This window comes from Podarcis muralis, chromosome 7 (assembly GCF_964188315.1).
Source record: "Podarcis muralis chromosome 7, rPodMur119.hap1.1, whole genome shotgun sequence".
NCBI lineage: Eukaryota > Metazoa > Chordata > Lepidosauria > Squamata > Lacertidae > Podarcis > Podarcis muralis.
In genome coordinates, this window is record NC_135661.1 from 16,380,802 (window position 1) to 16,393,221 (window position 12,420).

General features: G+C 44.5%; 1 protein-coding gene across 15 annotated transcripts in view; it reads left to right on the forward strand.

Moving 5' to 3' along the window:
• EPHB2 (EPH receptor B2) overlaps positions 1-12,420 on the forward strand; it is a 116,384-nt gene that overhangs the window by 64,357 nt on the left and 39,607 nt on the right. For all 15 annotated transcript variants that reach the window (XR_013393573.1, XR_013393574.1, XM_077931305.1 and 12 more), the window contains exons 4-5: positions 7,654-7,809; positions 8,512-8,847. Coding sequence is in view for 13 of the 15 variants with exons in the window: in XM_077931305.1 (XP_077787431.1) it covers positions 7,654-7,809; positions 8,512-8,847 (492 nt within the window). In the remaining 2 variants the exon portion in view is untranslated. The remainder of the gene's footprint in view (positions 1-7,653; positions 7,810-8,511; positions 8,848-12,420) is intronic.

Consider the following 12,420-nt stretch of genomic DNA (forward strand, 5'->3'; position numbering starts at 1 on the left):
TGCCTGGCGTGCTCTGGTCCATGGGGTCACAAAGAGTCGGACACGACTAAATGACTAAACAACAACAAAAATAACCAGGGGTGCCAATATTGGGGAGGGGGTGTGTCCCTGTCCGTGTTTGAAAAAAAGCAAAGGTCCTGACTTCCTTTGTCTCCTCAGCCTGGTCCTCAGACCCTTGTCAGCATAAAAGAGTCTACGAGAAGAGTGTCTTTGCAGAGTATTTTCTGCTTTTATTCTTAAAAGTCTTTATCTGCAAAACGACCGACCAACTGTACGCACATCAACACTACCAGCTTTCTCTAACTAACCAACCAACCAACCAACCCACAACCAACACTAACATTGACCACTCTATATATACAGGTACAATTAGGTGAAAGGTTGCATGAGTCATTATAGGCCGCTGACTTATGCTGACTTAGTTCTTTTAGCATTAAAGAAACAGCAGCCAATTTTTAGCCATGACAAGCACTGCCCCACATAATTGATCGCAAGACTAACCATTTGAATGGCAGTGCCCATCAACTTTGGAGATACCCCAGCCTCCTCAAATATTTTATTGGAGTGGGGAGCAAAGGGACCTTGGTCCCTAGGAGTTCCCTGTACCTGGCAAACCAGGTGGGTAGATGGATAAGCTCAGTATTAGAAAATCCACCCTAATCCTTGCCCCTCGATTCTCCACAATGGGAGCCTTAAGATTTATGTTGAGATCAAAGGATGGAACACCAATTCCCATCAGGGTCTTTTTCGTTGTTGGTGGTTCTGGTTGATTTGGATCCAGAATGTGGCTTCCACCATTACCTTCCTCCTCCTCAGTAATTAGACATTCTTGGGCAATGTCTATTGGAATGAGTCAAGGAGATGTCATCTGGAATAGATGGGCTGTAGGGAAGGAGGGGGAGTCTTGCAGGGCCATATGATCTCCCACTCAATCACCCGCTGGATTCTGAGATTTCACAGGACCCCACTTAGCCCACGTGGCTTCAGAGGCGGGATCCACCATAGCCACAAATACTGGAAACTGGAAGGATCCCTTGGCCTCACTGTATGTTGTTGTTGTTTATACAAATCTGTGGTGCCACCGCAATTGGAACACAGTGTACAACTCTGGTCGCCTCACATCAAAAAAGGATATTGTGGGGATGGGAAAGGGTAAAAAAAAAAAAAAAAAAGACGACTAAAATGATCAAGGGGTGGAGCAGCCGCCTCAGGAGGAAATGTGTTTTAGTTTAGGGAAAAGGCAACCAAGTGTGGGACAATAAAATCATGCATGGAATAGAGAAAGAAAACTTTTCCTCCTTACCTTAGAGAAGAAGAACTTGGGGTCATCCAGTTTCTTTCTTTCTTTCTTTCTTTCTTTCTTTCTTTCTTTCTTTCTTTCTTTCAATTTTTATTTGGTTTTACAACTATTAAATTATAACAATACAACCATACACATCCACATTTAAAGATTCCTCCGAATCTCTGAACTTCCCACCTTCCCTTTCCTGGGTGCTATTATTAAACCTTTTCTACTGCATCCTTTTCAATAGTCCATATTTTACATAACTCCATTATCTCCACAATTCTTGCTACATTACAAGTGTTGTTGCAATTCTGCTAACGTTCTCATCTGCTTACAGCGGTCTCCAAGATAAATTATTAATTTCCCCCATTCTTTGTTGAAGTTTTGGTCTTCTTGGTTCCTGAGCTTTCCAGTCAGATTTGCCATTTCGGCCTAGTCCAACAGTTTAATTTGCCATTCTTCTCTGGTAGGGACTTTATCTTCCTTCCATCTCTGGGCAAATAGCATCTGTGCGGCTGTCATCATATACATAAAAAGTCTTTTCGTCTCTCTTGGAATATCAGCACCTACAATTCCTAATAAAAAAGCCTCTGGGTTTTTTTGTTTTTTGTTTTTTTTTTAGACTACTGAATGTTTCAAGACAGACGAAAGAAAATACTTCCTCACATGGTGCATAGTTATACAGTGGTACCTCGGGTTAAGAACTGAATTCGTTTTGGAGGTCCGTTCTTAACCTGAAACTGTTCTTAACCTGAAGTACCACTTTAGCTAATGGGGCCTGCCGCTGCACTGCCACTGCACGATTTCTGTTCTCATCCTGAAGCAAAGTTCTTAACCTGAGGTACTATTTCTGGGTTAGCGGAGTCTGTAACCTGAAGCATCTGTAATGTGAAGCGTCTGTAACCTGAGGTACCACTGTACAGTGGAATTTGCTCCTGCAAGACATCACAGCCTGCCCTCTTCTTCAGTGCCTCCAGACTGACACCACCACCACTGGAGCAAAGTGGGGCTGCATCGAGCCACCTACCCGCCCACACGAGGGGGGGGAGGAACCCCACCAGCCAATGCAGCTCATGGCGGGTGGAGAGGAGCACCAGGCTGGACCTGGTTCACGCCCCCTCAAAAATGGTGCACCTAGAGCCACAGCCCCCCTGGCACTCCCCACACTACACCTCTGGATGTAGCTATGTAAACTGGCAGGATCCACAGTGAGCTAAAAGAGCCCCCCCCCCCCCCCCAAGCATACTTGGGCTGGGCAATATCTGGTTTTCAACTTAGTGATATACCACCATCTAAGCATCGTGATATACCATGTCTGCAATAACAATGGAGCTATGTAGAGGCATTGTCTGGCTTCATGGTTCCCCCCATATTGTGATTTTTGCATAGCGCGCACACACACACACACTAATAATAATAATAATAATAATAATAATAATAATAATAATAATAATAATAATTTATTATTTATACCCCGCCCATCTGGCTGGGTTTCCCCAGTGACTCTGGGTGGCTTCCAACCGAACATTAAAAACAATACAGCACCATATATTAAAAACTTCCCTAAAGAGGGCCGCCTTCAGTTGTCTTTTAAAAGTAAATTAGTTGTTTATTGCCTTGACATCTGCTGGGAGGGCATTCCACAGGGCAGGCACCACTACCGAGAAGGCCCTCTGCCTGGTTCCCAGTAACCTCACTTCTTGCAGCGAGGGAACCACCGTCATGATTCTCAATATATTGCCAGGTCAACCAATATCATGATATGGACTTGAAACCGGTTTTGGGTGATATATCGCCCAGCCCTAAAACATACACAAACACACAGGAACATCAGAATCCGTTTTATACCAAGTCAGACCATTGGTCCATCTAACTCAATATTGTCTTCACTGAATGGCAGCAGCTGTCTGAATTTTTAGGCAGGTGTCTCCCCCAGCCTTTACCTGGAGATGCGGGGGGTGGGGTGGTGGAATTTAACTGGGGACCTTCTTCTGGCAAAGCAAATGCTTTTCCACTGAGCTATGTCCCTCCAACACATCAAACTCGAGGGAGACTAGAGCAAAAGGAGAGGGGCTGGATTTGCAGCTGTTTCAGGAAGGACAAAGCCCACAGCTCCCATGCCTTAGGATGGGTCCTTTGCTCTGGAACAGCCTGGAGTTTGTGGAGGGAGGGGGCTGGTGACTTAAGAATCTCAACTTTACCTCCCAGCTGCTGCTGCTGCCACAAGAATTAGAGGAGGGGTTGCAGTGAGCTCCATCCTAAATCTTGAATATTTGAAGGATGGGATTGTGATAGAAGGTCTTTCTGCGAACAGGGTGGGGGGACTGAGAGAGATACCAAAGAGGTAAGGTGATAGCTTTTACTAGAGCTGCCTCTATTGTCAAGGGAATGAGCGATGCTTCGGATTACACAGAAGGAACTCTTTCCCCAGACAAAATAGCAGGGGGGGGGGGCAGTTGAGACAGAGAGATACAGAGAGAAGAACGGGCAGTTCTAGGATCTGTCAGGGCACTCCAGTTCAGAAATATGGGGGTCTGAAGCATGCAGACTGAAAACACACATAAATCCGGGATTTGAAACCAAAGAGGCTTGCAGCTTGAGAAAGTGATGCATTCAGCTTAGGATCAGTTTCCTTAGCAGATTGCTTTGTCCTACCCATGCCTATTTGCAGGGCTGGATTTAGGACGAGGAAGGCAACTCCCCCGCACAGGGCACTGCGCCAGGAGGGCGCCAAATTGAGAAGATCCATAATTGAGAAGATCCATTTGGGGGCACCAAATTGTGGCCTCTCTCAGGGCGCCATATTCCCGAAGATTACCCAATTCCGCCCTTGCTATTTGACCACTTTGCACCCCAGAACTGGTGCTTTTCTAAGCCTCGCATTGTGTTCATTTCACATTTGCAATGACTCCATCTTTTAGTATGCCACTACCTGTACTTTAAGGGGTGGCGCTGTGGTCTAAACCACTGAGCCTCTTGGGCTTGCTGGTCAGAAGGTCGTGGTTTGAATCCCCGTGACGGGGTGAGCTCCCGTTGCTCTGTCCCAGATCCTGCAAACCTAGCGGTTCGAAAACACACCACTGCAAGGAGATAAATAGGTACTGCTGTGGTGAAAAGGTAAACATCGTTTCTGTGCACTCTGGTTTCTGTCACGGTGTTCCATTGCACCAGAAGCAGTTTAGTCATGCTGGCCACATGACCCAGAAAGCTGTCCGTGGACAAATGCCAGCTCCCTTGGCCTGAAAGTGTGCTGGTCCCGGGGGGAAGGTTACCGTTGACGTAGTCGAAGTCCGGTCCTGGGTCACTGGCCTCACAAGGAGCGGGGCGAGGTCCGAAGCAGGAAGCCGAGCGGGGACAGGAACACTGGAGGGTCAGGTCTGGGTCCGGACAGGAGCAGGTACTCAACAACGACGTTGCTCCCGCAACCTGGGACCGGGCTGACTGGCCTTTATCTTCTCTGAGGCCAGGGGCGGTCCCAGCCCCCAGGAGACCCGCCTCTCCTGGCCTTAAGGCGAGCACTCCTCCTGGGAGAAACCAGTTCCCTTCACCTCTCTGCCCTGAGCCTCTGCAGCTCAGGAGAGGCTGAAGGGTTACTGGGCCCAGGGGGAGACTCACCTGTAGGCACTGAGTCCTCAACTACCTCTGGAGCCAGAATGGATTCACCTGGTGCCTGCTCCTGAGGATCCGGCACAGGTGCAGGCGCCCCAGAATCAAGGCCCTGCCCCAGTTCAGCCGGCCCTGGAGGCGGGGACTCCTGTGCAGGCTGGGATTCCTCCGGTTCATCCTCTGAATCGGATTCCCAGGCCATCACAGAAAGTGAGATGAGCGCTGCAGCCCCATAGTCGCCTTTGACTGGACTTAACCATCCAGGGGTCCTTTACTTTTACCTTTACCTGTACTTTAGAACTCCTTGCCTCTGGACATGAAACAGGCACCTGCACTTCCGGGTTGGCGCCATATTTGTGGTATGATAAGGTCAAAGCACGTAAAGCATTTAAAAACCATATTGTCAGGAAAGCATTGTTTAATGTCTGGATAAGATATAAGGACCTACTTGAAAATAAAACCCCAAGTTGGTTGTCACCGATGGAAGCAAAGGCTCAGAAAAAGCTCAATATGGAGGCCAAATGGCCGAAATATTGGGAAATTTTGGAACAAGAGGGAGATAAATTGAAATTGCAGAGCTTTGAAAAACTAAAAAACAAAGTGCGAGATTGGCTTCATTATTATCAGATAATGGAGGCATACAATTTGGACAAGAAAATTGGCTTCCAGGTGGAAAAATCAAAATGGGAAACAGAACTGTTAGATCCCAAAACCAAGATTCTGTCAAAGATGTATAACTTGCTGTTGAAATGGAATACTCAGGATGAAACGGTGAAATCTGCTATGATTAAATGGGCACAGGATGTTGGACATAACATTATGATGGCTGACTGGGAACAGTTATGGACCACTGGTATGAAATTTACGGCATGTAATGCCTTAGGAGAGAATATTATTAAAATGATATACAGGTGGTACATGACACCAGTCAAGCTTGCAAAAATCTATCATTTGCCCGATAATAAATGTTGGAAATGTAAAGAAACTGAAGGTACATTCTTTCACCTTTGGTGGACGTGCCCAAGGATTAAGGCTTTCTGGGAGATGATCTATAATGAAATAAAAAAGGTATTTAAATATACCTTCCTGAAGAAACCAGAGGCTTTTCTCCTGGGCATGGTTGGGCAATTGGTGCCAAAGAAGGATAGAACTTTCTTTATGTATGCTACAACAGCAGCAAAATACTTATTGCAAAGTATTGGAAGACACAAGATCTACCCACCCTGGAAGAATGGCAGATGAAGGTGATGGACTATATGGAACTGGCGGAAATGACTGGCAGAATCCGAGACCAGGGAGAAGAGTCGGTGGAAGAAGATTGGAAGAAATTTAAAGACTATTTACAGAAATACTGCAAAATTAATGAATGTTAGAATGATGTCGGAATGAAGTTAAGTGGTTTTTAGCAGCAATGTTATAAAGGAATATGTAAAAGTGGATTGTTAACAGGTGATAATCTAAAGCTATAATATATTAAGATAAAGGATTAAGATAAAAACAAAGAGGGAAAGGATTTGCTGAATTAACTAATTGAACTGGAATACAAAAAAGGGAGGTGTGAGAAGGTCAGGGAAGCAAGCAAACGAAAGATAAGATATGGAAAGATTGATTTGTTTTTAACTGTTTTTATTTTTCTGTATTTTGTATTTTCTTTTTTCTTTTTCTTATTTTTGTAACATTTTGAAACTTTAATAATTTTTTTTAAAAAAAACACAGATGCATGCTGAATTTATTAATTGTTATTTCAGCAATTTAGTTGCTGAAATTTATTATTCTTATTTCAGCAATTTAGTTGCGTATATTTGTTTTAAAAGTTGTGCAGATTATTATTTCAATACTAACCAGTTTACATATATATATATCTTGGCTGTTTAATAGTTTTTAGCTGTGCTTTATCTATAATTTTATAGGGTGTGCCCCTTAGATTAAGCAGTTTATAAATCTTTCGGACTATATCAGCAAGCAATGTTGCCATTTCATAGAAGTGGGTTTCCTGAGCATGCACATGCCCCACCCCCAAGGCCCATGATGGGAGGGGAGAGAATTTCAATTCCATTTGCATTTTAACGTAAAACTAAATCACTGGCATGGGACATGGGTGGCGCTGTGGGTTAAAGCCTCAGCGCCTAGGACTTGCCGGTCGGGTGCAAGTAGATAAATAGGGACCGCTTACCAGCGGGAAGGTAAACGGCGTTCCGTGTGCTGCGCTGGCTCGCCAGATGCAGCTTGTCACGCTGGCCACGTGACCCGGAAGTGTCTGCGGACAGCGCTGGCTCCCGGCCTATAGAGTGAGATGAGCGCACAACCCTAGAGTCTGTCAAGACTGGCCCGTACGGGTAGGGCTACCTTTACCTTTACCTAAATCACTGGCAGCTTTCAAACCAAAACGTGAACGAAATCGTGAATATCCTTCAAGATTCTGTCTCCGAATTTTGCGGTGCAGCTCTCCCACTAAAGAGTGTGTTCAAAAATTAATATATTTTGGGGAAATGTCATACAAAAAGCCTTGCAAAATTGTGCATATTAGGCAGAACTGTTTATTAGGAGAAATTTCCACTAGAATGCTGATGTGTTTTCATGGCTTTTTTTTTGTCTAAATGCAAATTTCTGCCCAAATGTGGTAAACCAAACGGAAGATTCGCAGGAAGAGACTCTGAGAGAAATCAAACCTGGCAGATTCATCCATCCCTCACCGATTTCCAAACCTCCCTGTATTTTCATTGCTTTTAATAGGATTCTCTCCCCTTCCTTTCCTTTTCCAGGTTGCCCCTCAGGGACGTTCAAAGCCAGCCAGGGGGATGAGGGCTGCGTCCACTGCCCCATCAACAGCCGGACCACGTCAGAAGGAGCCACGAATTGTGTCTGCCGCAACAACTACTACCGCTCAGACTCTGATCCACTGGACATGCCTTGCACCAGTAAGTTGCTCACAAAGGGGAGGGGGGCAAGTCTAGAAGGGCGGTATACCTCATCCTTCAGGGTCCTGTGGCCATAGACCACAGGTAGGCAAACTAAGGCCCGGGGGCCAAATCTGGCCCAATAGCCTTCTAAATCCGGCCCGCAGACGGTCCAGGAATCAGTGTGTTTTTACATGAGTAGAATGTGTCCTTTTATTTAAAACGCACCTCTGGGTTATTTGTGGGGCATAGGAATTCGTTCATCCCCCCCCCCCCCAAATATAGTCTTGCCACCAACAAGGTCTGAGGAACAGTGAACTGGCCCCCTTGCTGAAAAAGTTTGCTGACCCCTGGCATAGACTATTGGTCCATCTATCTCAGTATCGGTGGCAGCTTCCAGGGCTTTGGTCATGAGGCTTTCACCGGCCTACCCAGAGATGCCAGGAAGCAATGAGTGTAAATGCTACTTTTATCCAATAAGCTGCTTTCTACACACACACACACACACACACACACACACACACACACACAAACACACACCTGCCTCTGTATCCTCCATCCAGGCAAACAGTATCAGAGTGGAAGAAATACTCCAGCCAGAGCGAAACATTTGGGATGCAAAACAGAGCCTGTAATGGCTGTAGCCTTAGGAAAGTTCTGGCAGCCCTGAAAGTCCCTGCTGTCCTGCACCATCTTACCTCCCCATTTCCTCCCTTCCCGCAGCAATCCCATCAGCCCCACAGGCCGTCATCTCCAGCGTGAACGAGACCTCCCTTATGCTGGAGTGGAGTCCGCCCCGGGACTCAGGGGGCCGCGAGGACCTGGTCTACAACATCATTTGCAAGAGCTGCGGTTCGGGCCGGGGAGCATGCACCCGGTGCGGGGACAACGTCCAGTTCGCGCCACGCCAGCTTGGCCTGGCCGAGCAACGCGTCTACATCAGCGACCTGCTGGCCCACACCCAGTATACTTTTGAGATACAGGCGGTGAACGGCGTCACTGACCAGAGCCCCTTCTCGCCCCAGTTCGCGTCTGTCAACATCACCACCAACCAAGCTGGTAAGGATCTGTTCCACTCCATTGCCAGGTTCCTTCTTCTTCTTTTTCTTATTATTATTTTGTCAGCTATATATAGAAAAATAATCAAAACATCCAGTCCAAGGTAATACCCAACTATTCTACTTTCTATACTTTTCTATACTTTCAACACTCAAAGGAGGAAACAGTTTTCAATGGCTTTATCTGACTCAACCGAGCTTTGACTGCCTTGAAGCACTTCTTGCGAGTGAGCACTCAGATTGCTGAGTTTTTAATCCTACTTTGTTTTTTAAAGGTCTGACTAACTATACGCAAAATTATACCCCAAAATAGACCCATTAAGATTAACAAACCCAAGATAGGAATGTTCATTAACCTCAATAGGTCTTACTGGGTGCAGGATTAGCACTGGGTACAAGCCAACGCTAGTCCTACGCAGGGTAGACCCATTGATTTCAATGCATCTAAGTAATCAAATCAAATCTTTACTACGGTCATAGATCAGCATAATTAGGGTGAGGTACAATCATTTAATATCTGTAAAACCTTTTTGGAAAGCTAAAAATTATTAAAACAGAAGGTGTGTGCGCATATATATATATATATATATATATATATATATATACTAACACTTTTTAAGATTATTTTTAGATTATTTTTAGATTATTTTTTTAGATTATCCTAACACTTTTTTAGATTATTTCAGCTTCTTTTAGATTCTTATAGTCTCATATATATATATATTTATATATATATAAAAGAGACTATAAGAATCTAAAAGAAGCTGAAATAATCTAAAAAAAGTGTTAGGAGCATTAAACAGATGTGGAAGAGCATAAAGGGTTAGTACCGGATTTTTCGCTCTATAAGACGCACCCAACCATAAGACGCACCTAGTTTTAGAGGAGAATAAGGGAAAAAATGTTCTCTCCCTCTCTGCGCATCACCACTTCAGCGAAGCGGCAGGAGAAATGGAACCCCTTCCATTTCTCCTCCCGCTTCGCTGAAGGGGCACCGCGCAGAGAGGGAAAGCTGTGCAGCGCCTCTCCAGTGAAGCGAAGCCAGGAGAGCAAGAGGGATTGGTGCGCACAGACCCCTCTCGCTCTCCTGGCTTCAGCGAAAGCAACGCAAAGCCTTTGGAGTGCAGCGGGAGCTCCGCTGCGCTCCGGAGGCTTGGTATCGCTTTGGCTGAAGCCATGGAGCCTGCATTTGCTCCATAAGATGCACACACATTTCCCCTTACTTTTTAGGAGGGGAAAAGTGAGTCTTATAGAGTGAAAAATACGGTATATAAAAGACTATAGCTATCAATTTACAGAACATTCTGATATGTGTATGCATCTAGTTTGTGGCACAGATCATCAACCAATTTTGAGCACTGCTATGCAGAATCTGGCAACATTGTAAATTGTAGCAGGGTTGGTATCTGAAAGCAGCAGGGAGGTATAGAATTTTCCTGTGTGCCCTGGGTACTTATGGAGCAGTGGGGAGATGAGGCTAATTCGAATGTCTCTGTAATATAGGCACTGGAGAAGCACTCGCTCTATTGTTTCTATTTGTCCAGAATCACAGGGGCATTGTCTCTCCGAGTAAGCTACAACCCAACACATTTAAAATAACCACGTCCACTGTATTACTGCAGCGTAATTCTATAAACATTAATACATATGTGTTTGATTATAAAGTTATACGCCTCATTGAGTGTATCTGTTTATGTGCTGGTTCGTTTAAGAAACCTTGAATGTATACATACATAATAAGGGTGTAATATTATGGGTATGTGTGTGCGTGGAAATGGGGCTTTTTTTTGTCAAGATCAAGGAGCGAGATGGAAATTAGTGTGTGTGTGTGAGGGGGGAATCTGTGCATATAAATTAGGCACTGGGATTTACAGAAAACGCCACCTCTACTTTCCTTCTTTCTGCTGGCTCCCCGTGGAGGTGGGCATTTTGAAAACTCTGCCACTGAGAAATTAGCATCTTCTGGGGTCTTCTTCATCTCCCTTACCGAGACACAAAGTCAGCTCCTTCGGACTGGCTGGTAGAGGCCCACACCCAGGGCTGGATTTAGGTTTGATGAGGCCCTAAGCTACTGAAGGTAATGGGGCCCTTTATATGTCCAGCTGTCCTTTGTCAACAACAAATTATCACTGTTTATTGTGTTGAATATATGCTATATGGTAATTTATGGCCCTAATAGGTATCTAAAGCCATATGCACATAACAAAATATGTATTTTATCAAAGTAATTGTTGAACTGAAATACAATTAAGAAGAAGTATATTAATAGCAAAATACGATTAAGAAGTATATTAATAGTGATATTTTAGGGAGCAGGCTAGCATTACTTACATCATAGGAGCCTATACAACACAAAACACTGTTGCTGTATGTAGGTTTTATTTTATTTGTTTTTTTATCTTATATTTTGGAAATGTACATCCAGGTTTTTTTCCCTTTACATTTTTTTTGGGGCCTCCAAGAGAGTGGGGCCCTCAGCTATAGCTTATTTAGCTTGTATGTAAATCCGGCACTGCCCACACCTCTGTTTACATAGCATGGCTTGGTATGTGTGCAGAATCCTAATTGTAACATCTGCATCGACCGTGCATTTACAAATACTGACAGGCTCACAACAGTTATTCAGGTGATAGATTCCCACGCTTCAAGAAAACACACACTTTGGTGTAGCGTAGAGGCTGGCCAAGCCAAGGAGGCATTCCCCTCCCCCCACAATCTTGAGGACTAACATCTTGTCCGTTTGAGGCTTATTTCCCCCCAGGAAAGATGGGATTCTCAGGATACCAAACACCGGGGAGAAATGACACTATGCTGGTTTGTGGAAATGTTTACGAATGGTTACAAAGTTCTCCTCACTTGAATTTCTCCCGGGATGTTTGGATTGTCCACAACTCTTGCCAAGCCCTGCCAGCATCCAGCTAACTTCCACAAAGTGTAGACCCATTGAAATTAATTGACCTAAATCAATCACAGCCATTAATTTCAGTAGATCTACTTGGAGCAGGAATAGCATCTCATACAGCCCCACGTTCACATAGGTTTTAGCAGTAGTCATTCTGACTCACTTCTACATTAATCTGGTGTGTGTGTGTGTGTGAAAAATTGCAATTGAATAAGTATTCAAATACGTTCTTTAAAACTTATTTCCTCTCAAAACACACTTATTTATTTGTTCTATTTATATCCTAACTTAACCCCTAAGGAGCTCAAGGCAGCATATATGATTCACTTCCTCCCCATTTTATCCTCACAAAAACCCTGTGGGGTAGGTTTGGCTGAAAGACTGTGCCTCATTCAAGATCGCCCAGTGAGTTTCATGGCTCAGTGGGGATTTGAACCCCGGTCTCCCAGAACCTAACCCAACACCTTAACCACTACACTACACTTTCTCTCAAAAACACCATGCTGACAAAGGTGGGATTTGAACTGACACATGCAGAGCAGTCTATCACCATTACCACTCACCCACATTTTCGTCCTTTAAAAAAGAATAAAAATAATAATTGGAGAACTCCACGGGAACATTTGGGAAGTGTGTAATCTCGGGGATACCTTAAATTCTGATCCTGACATT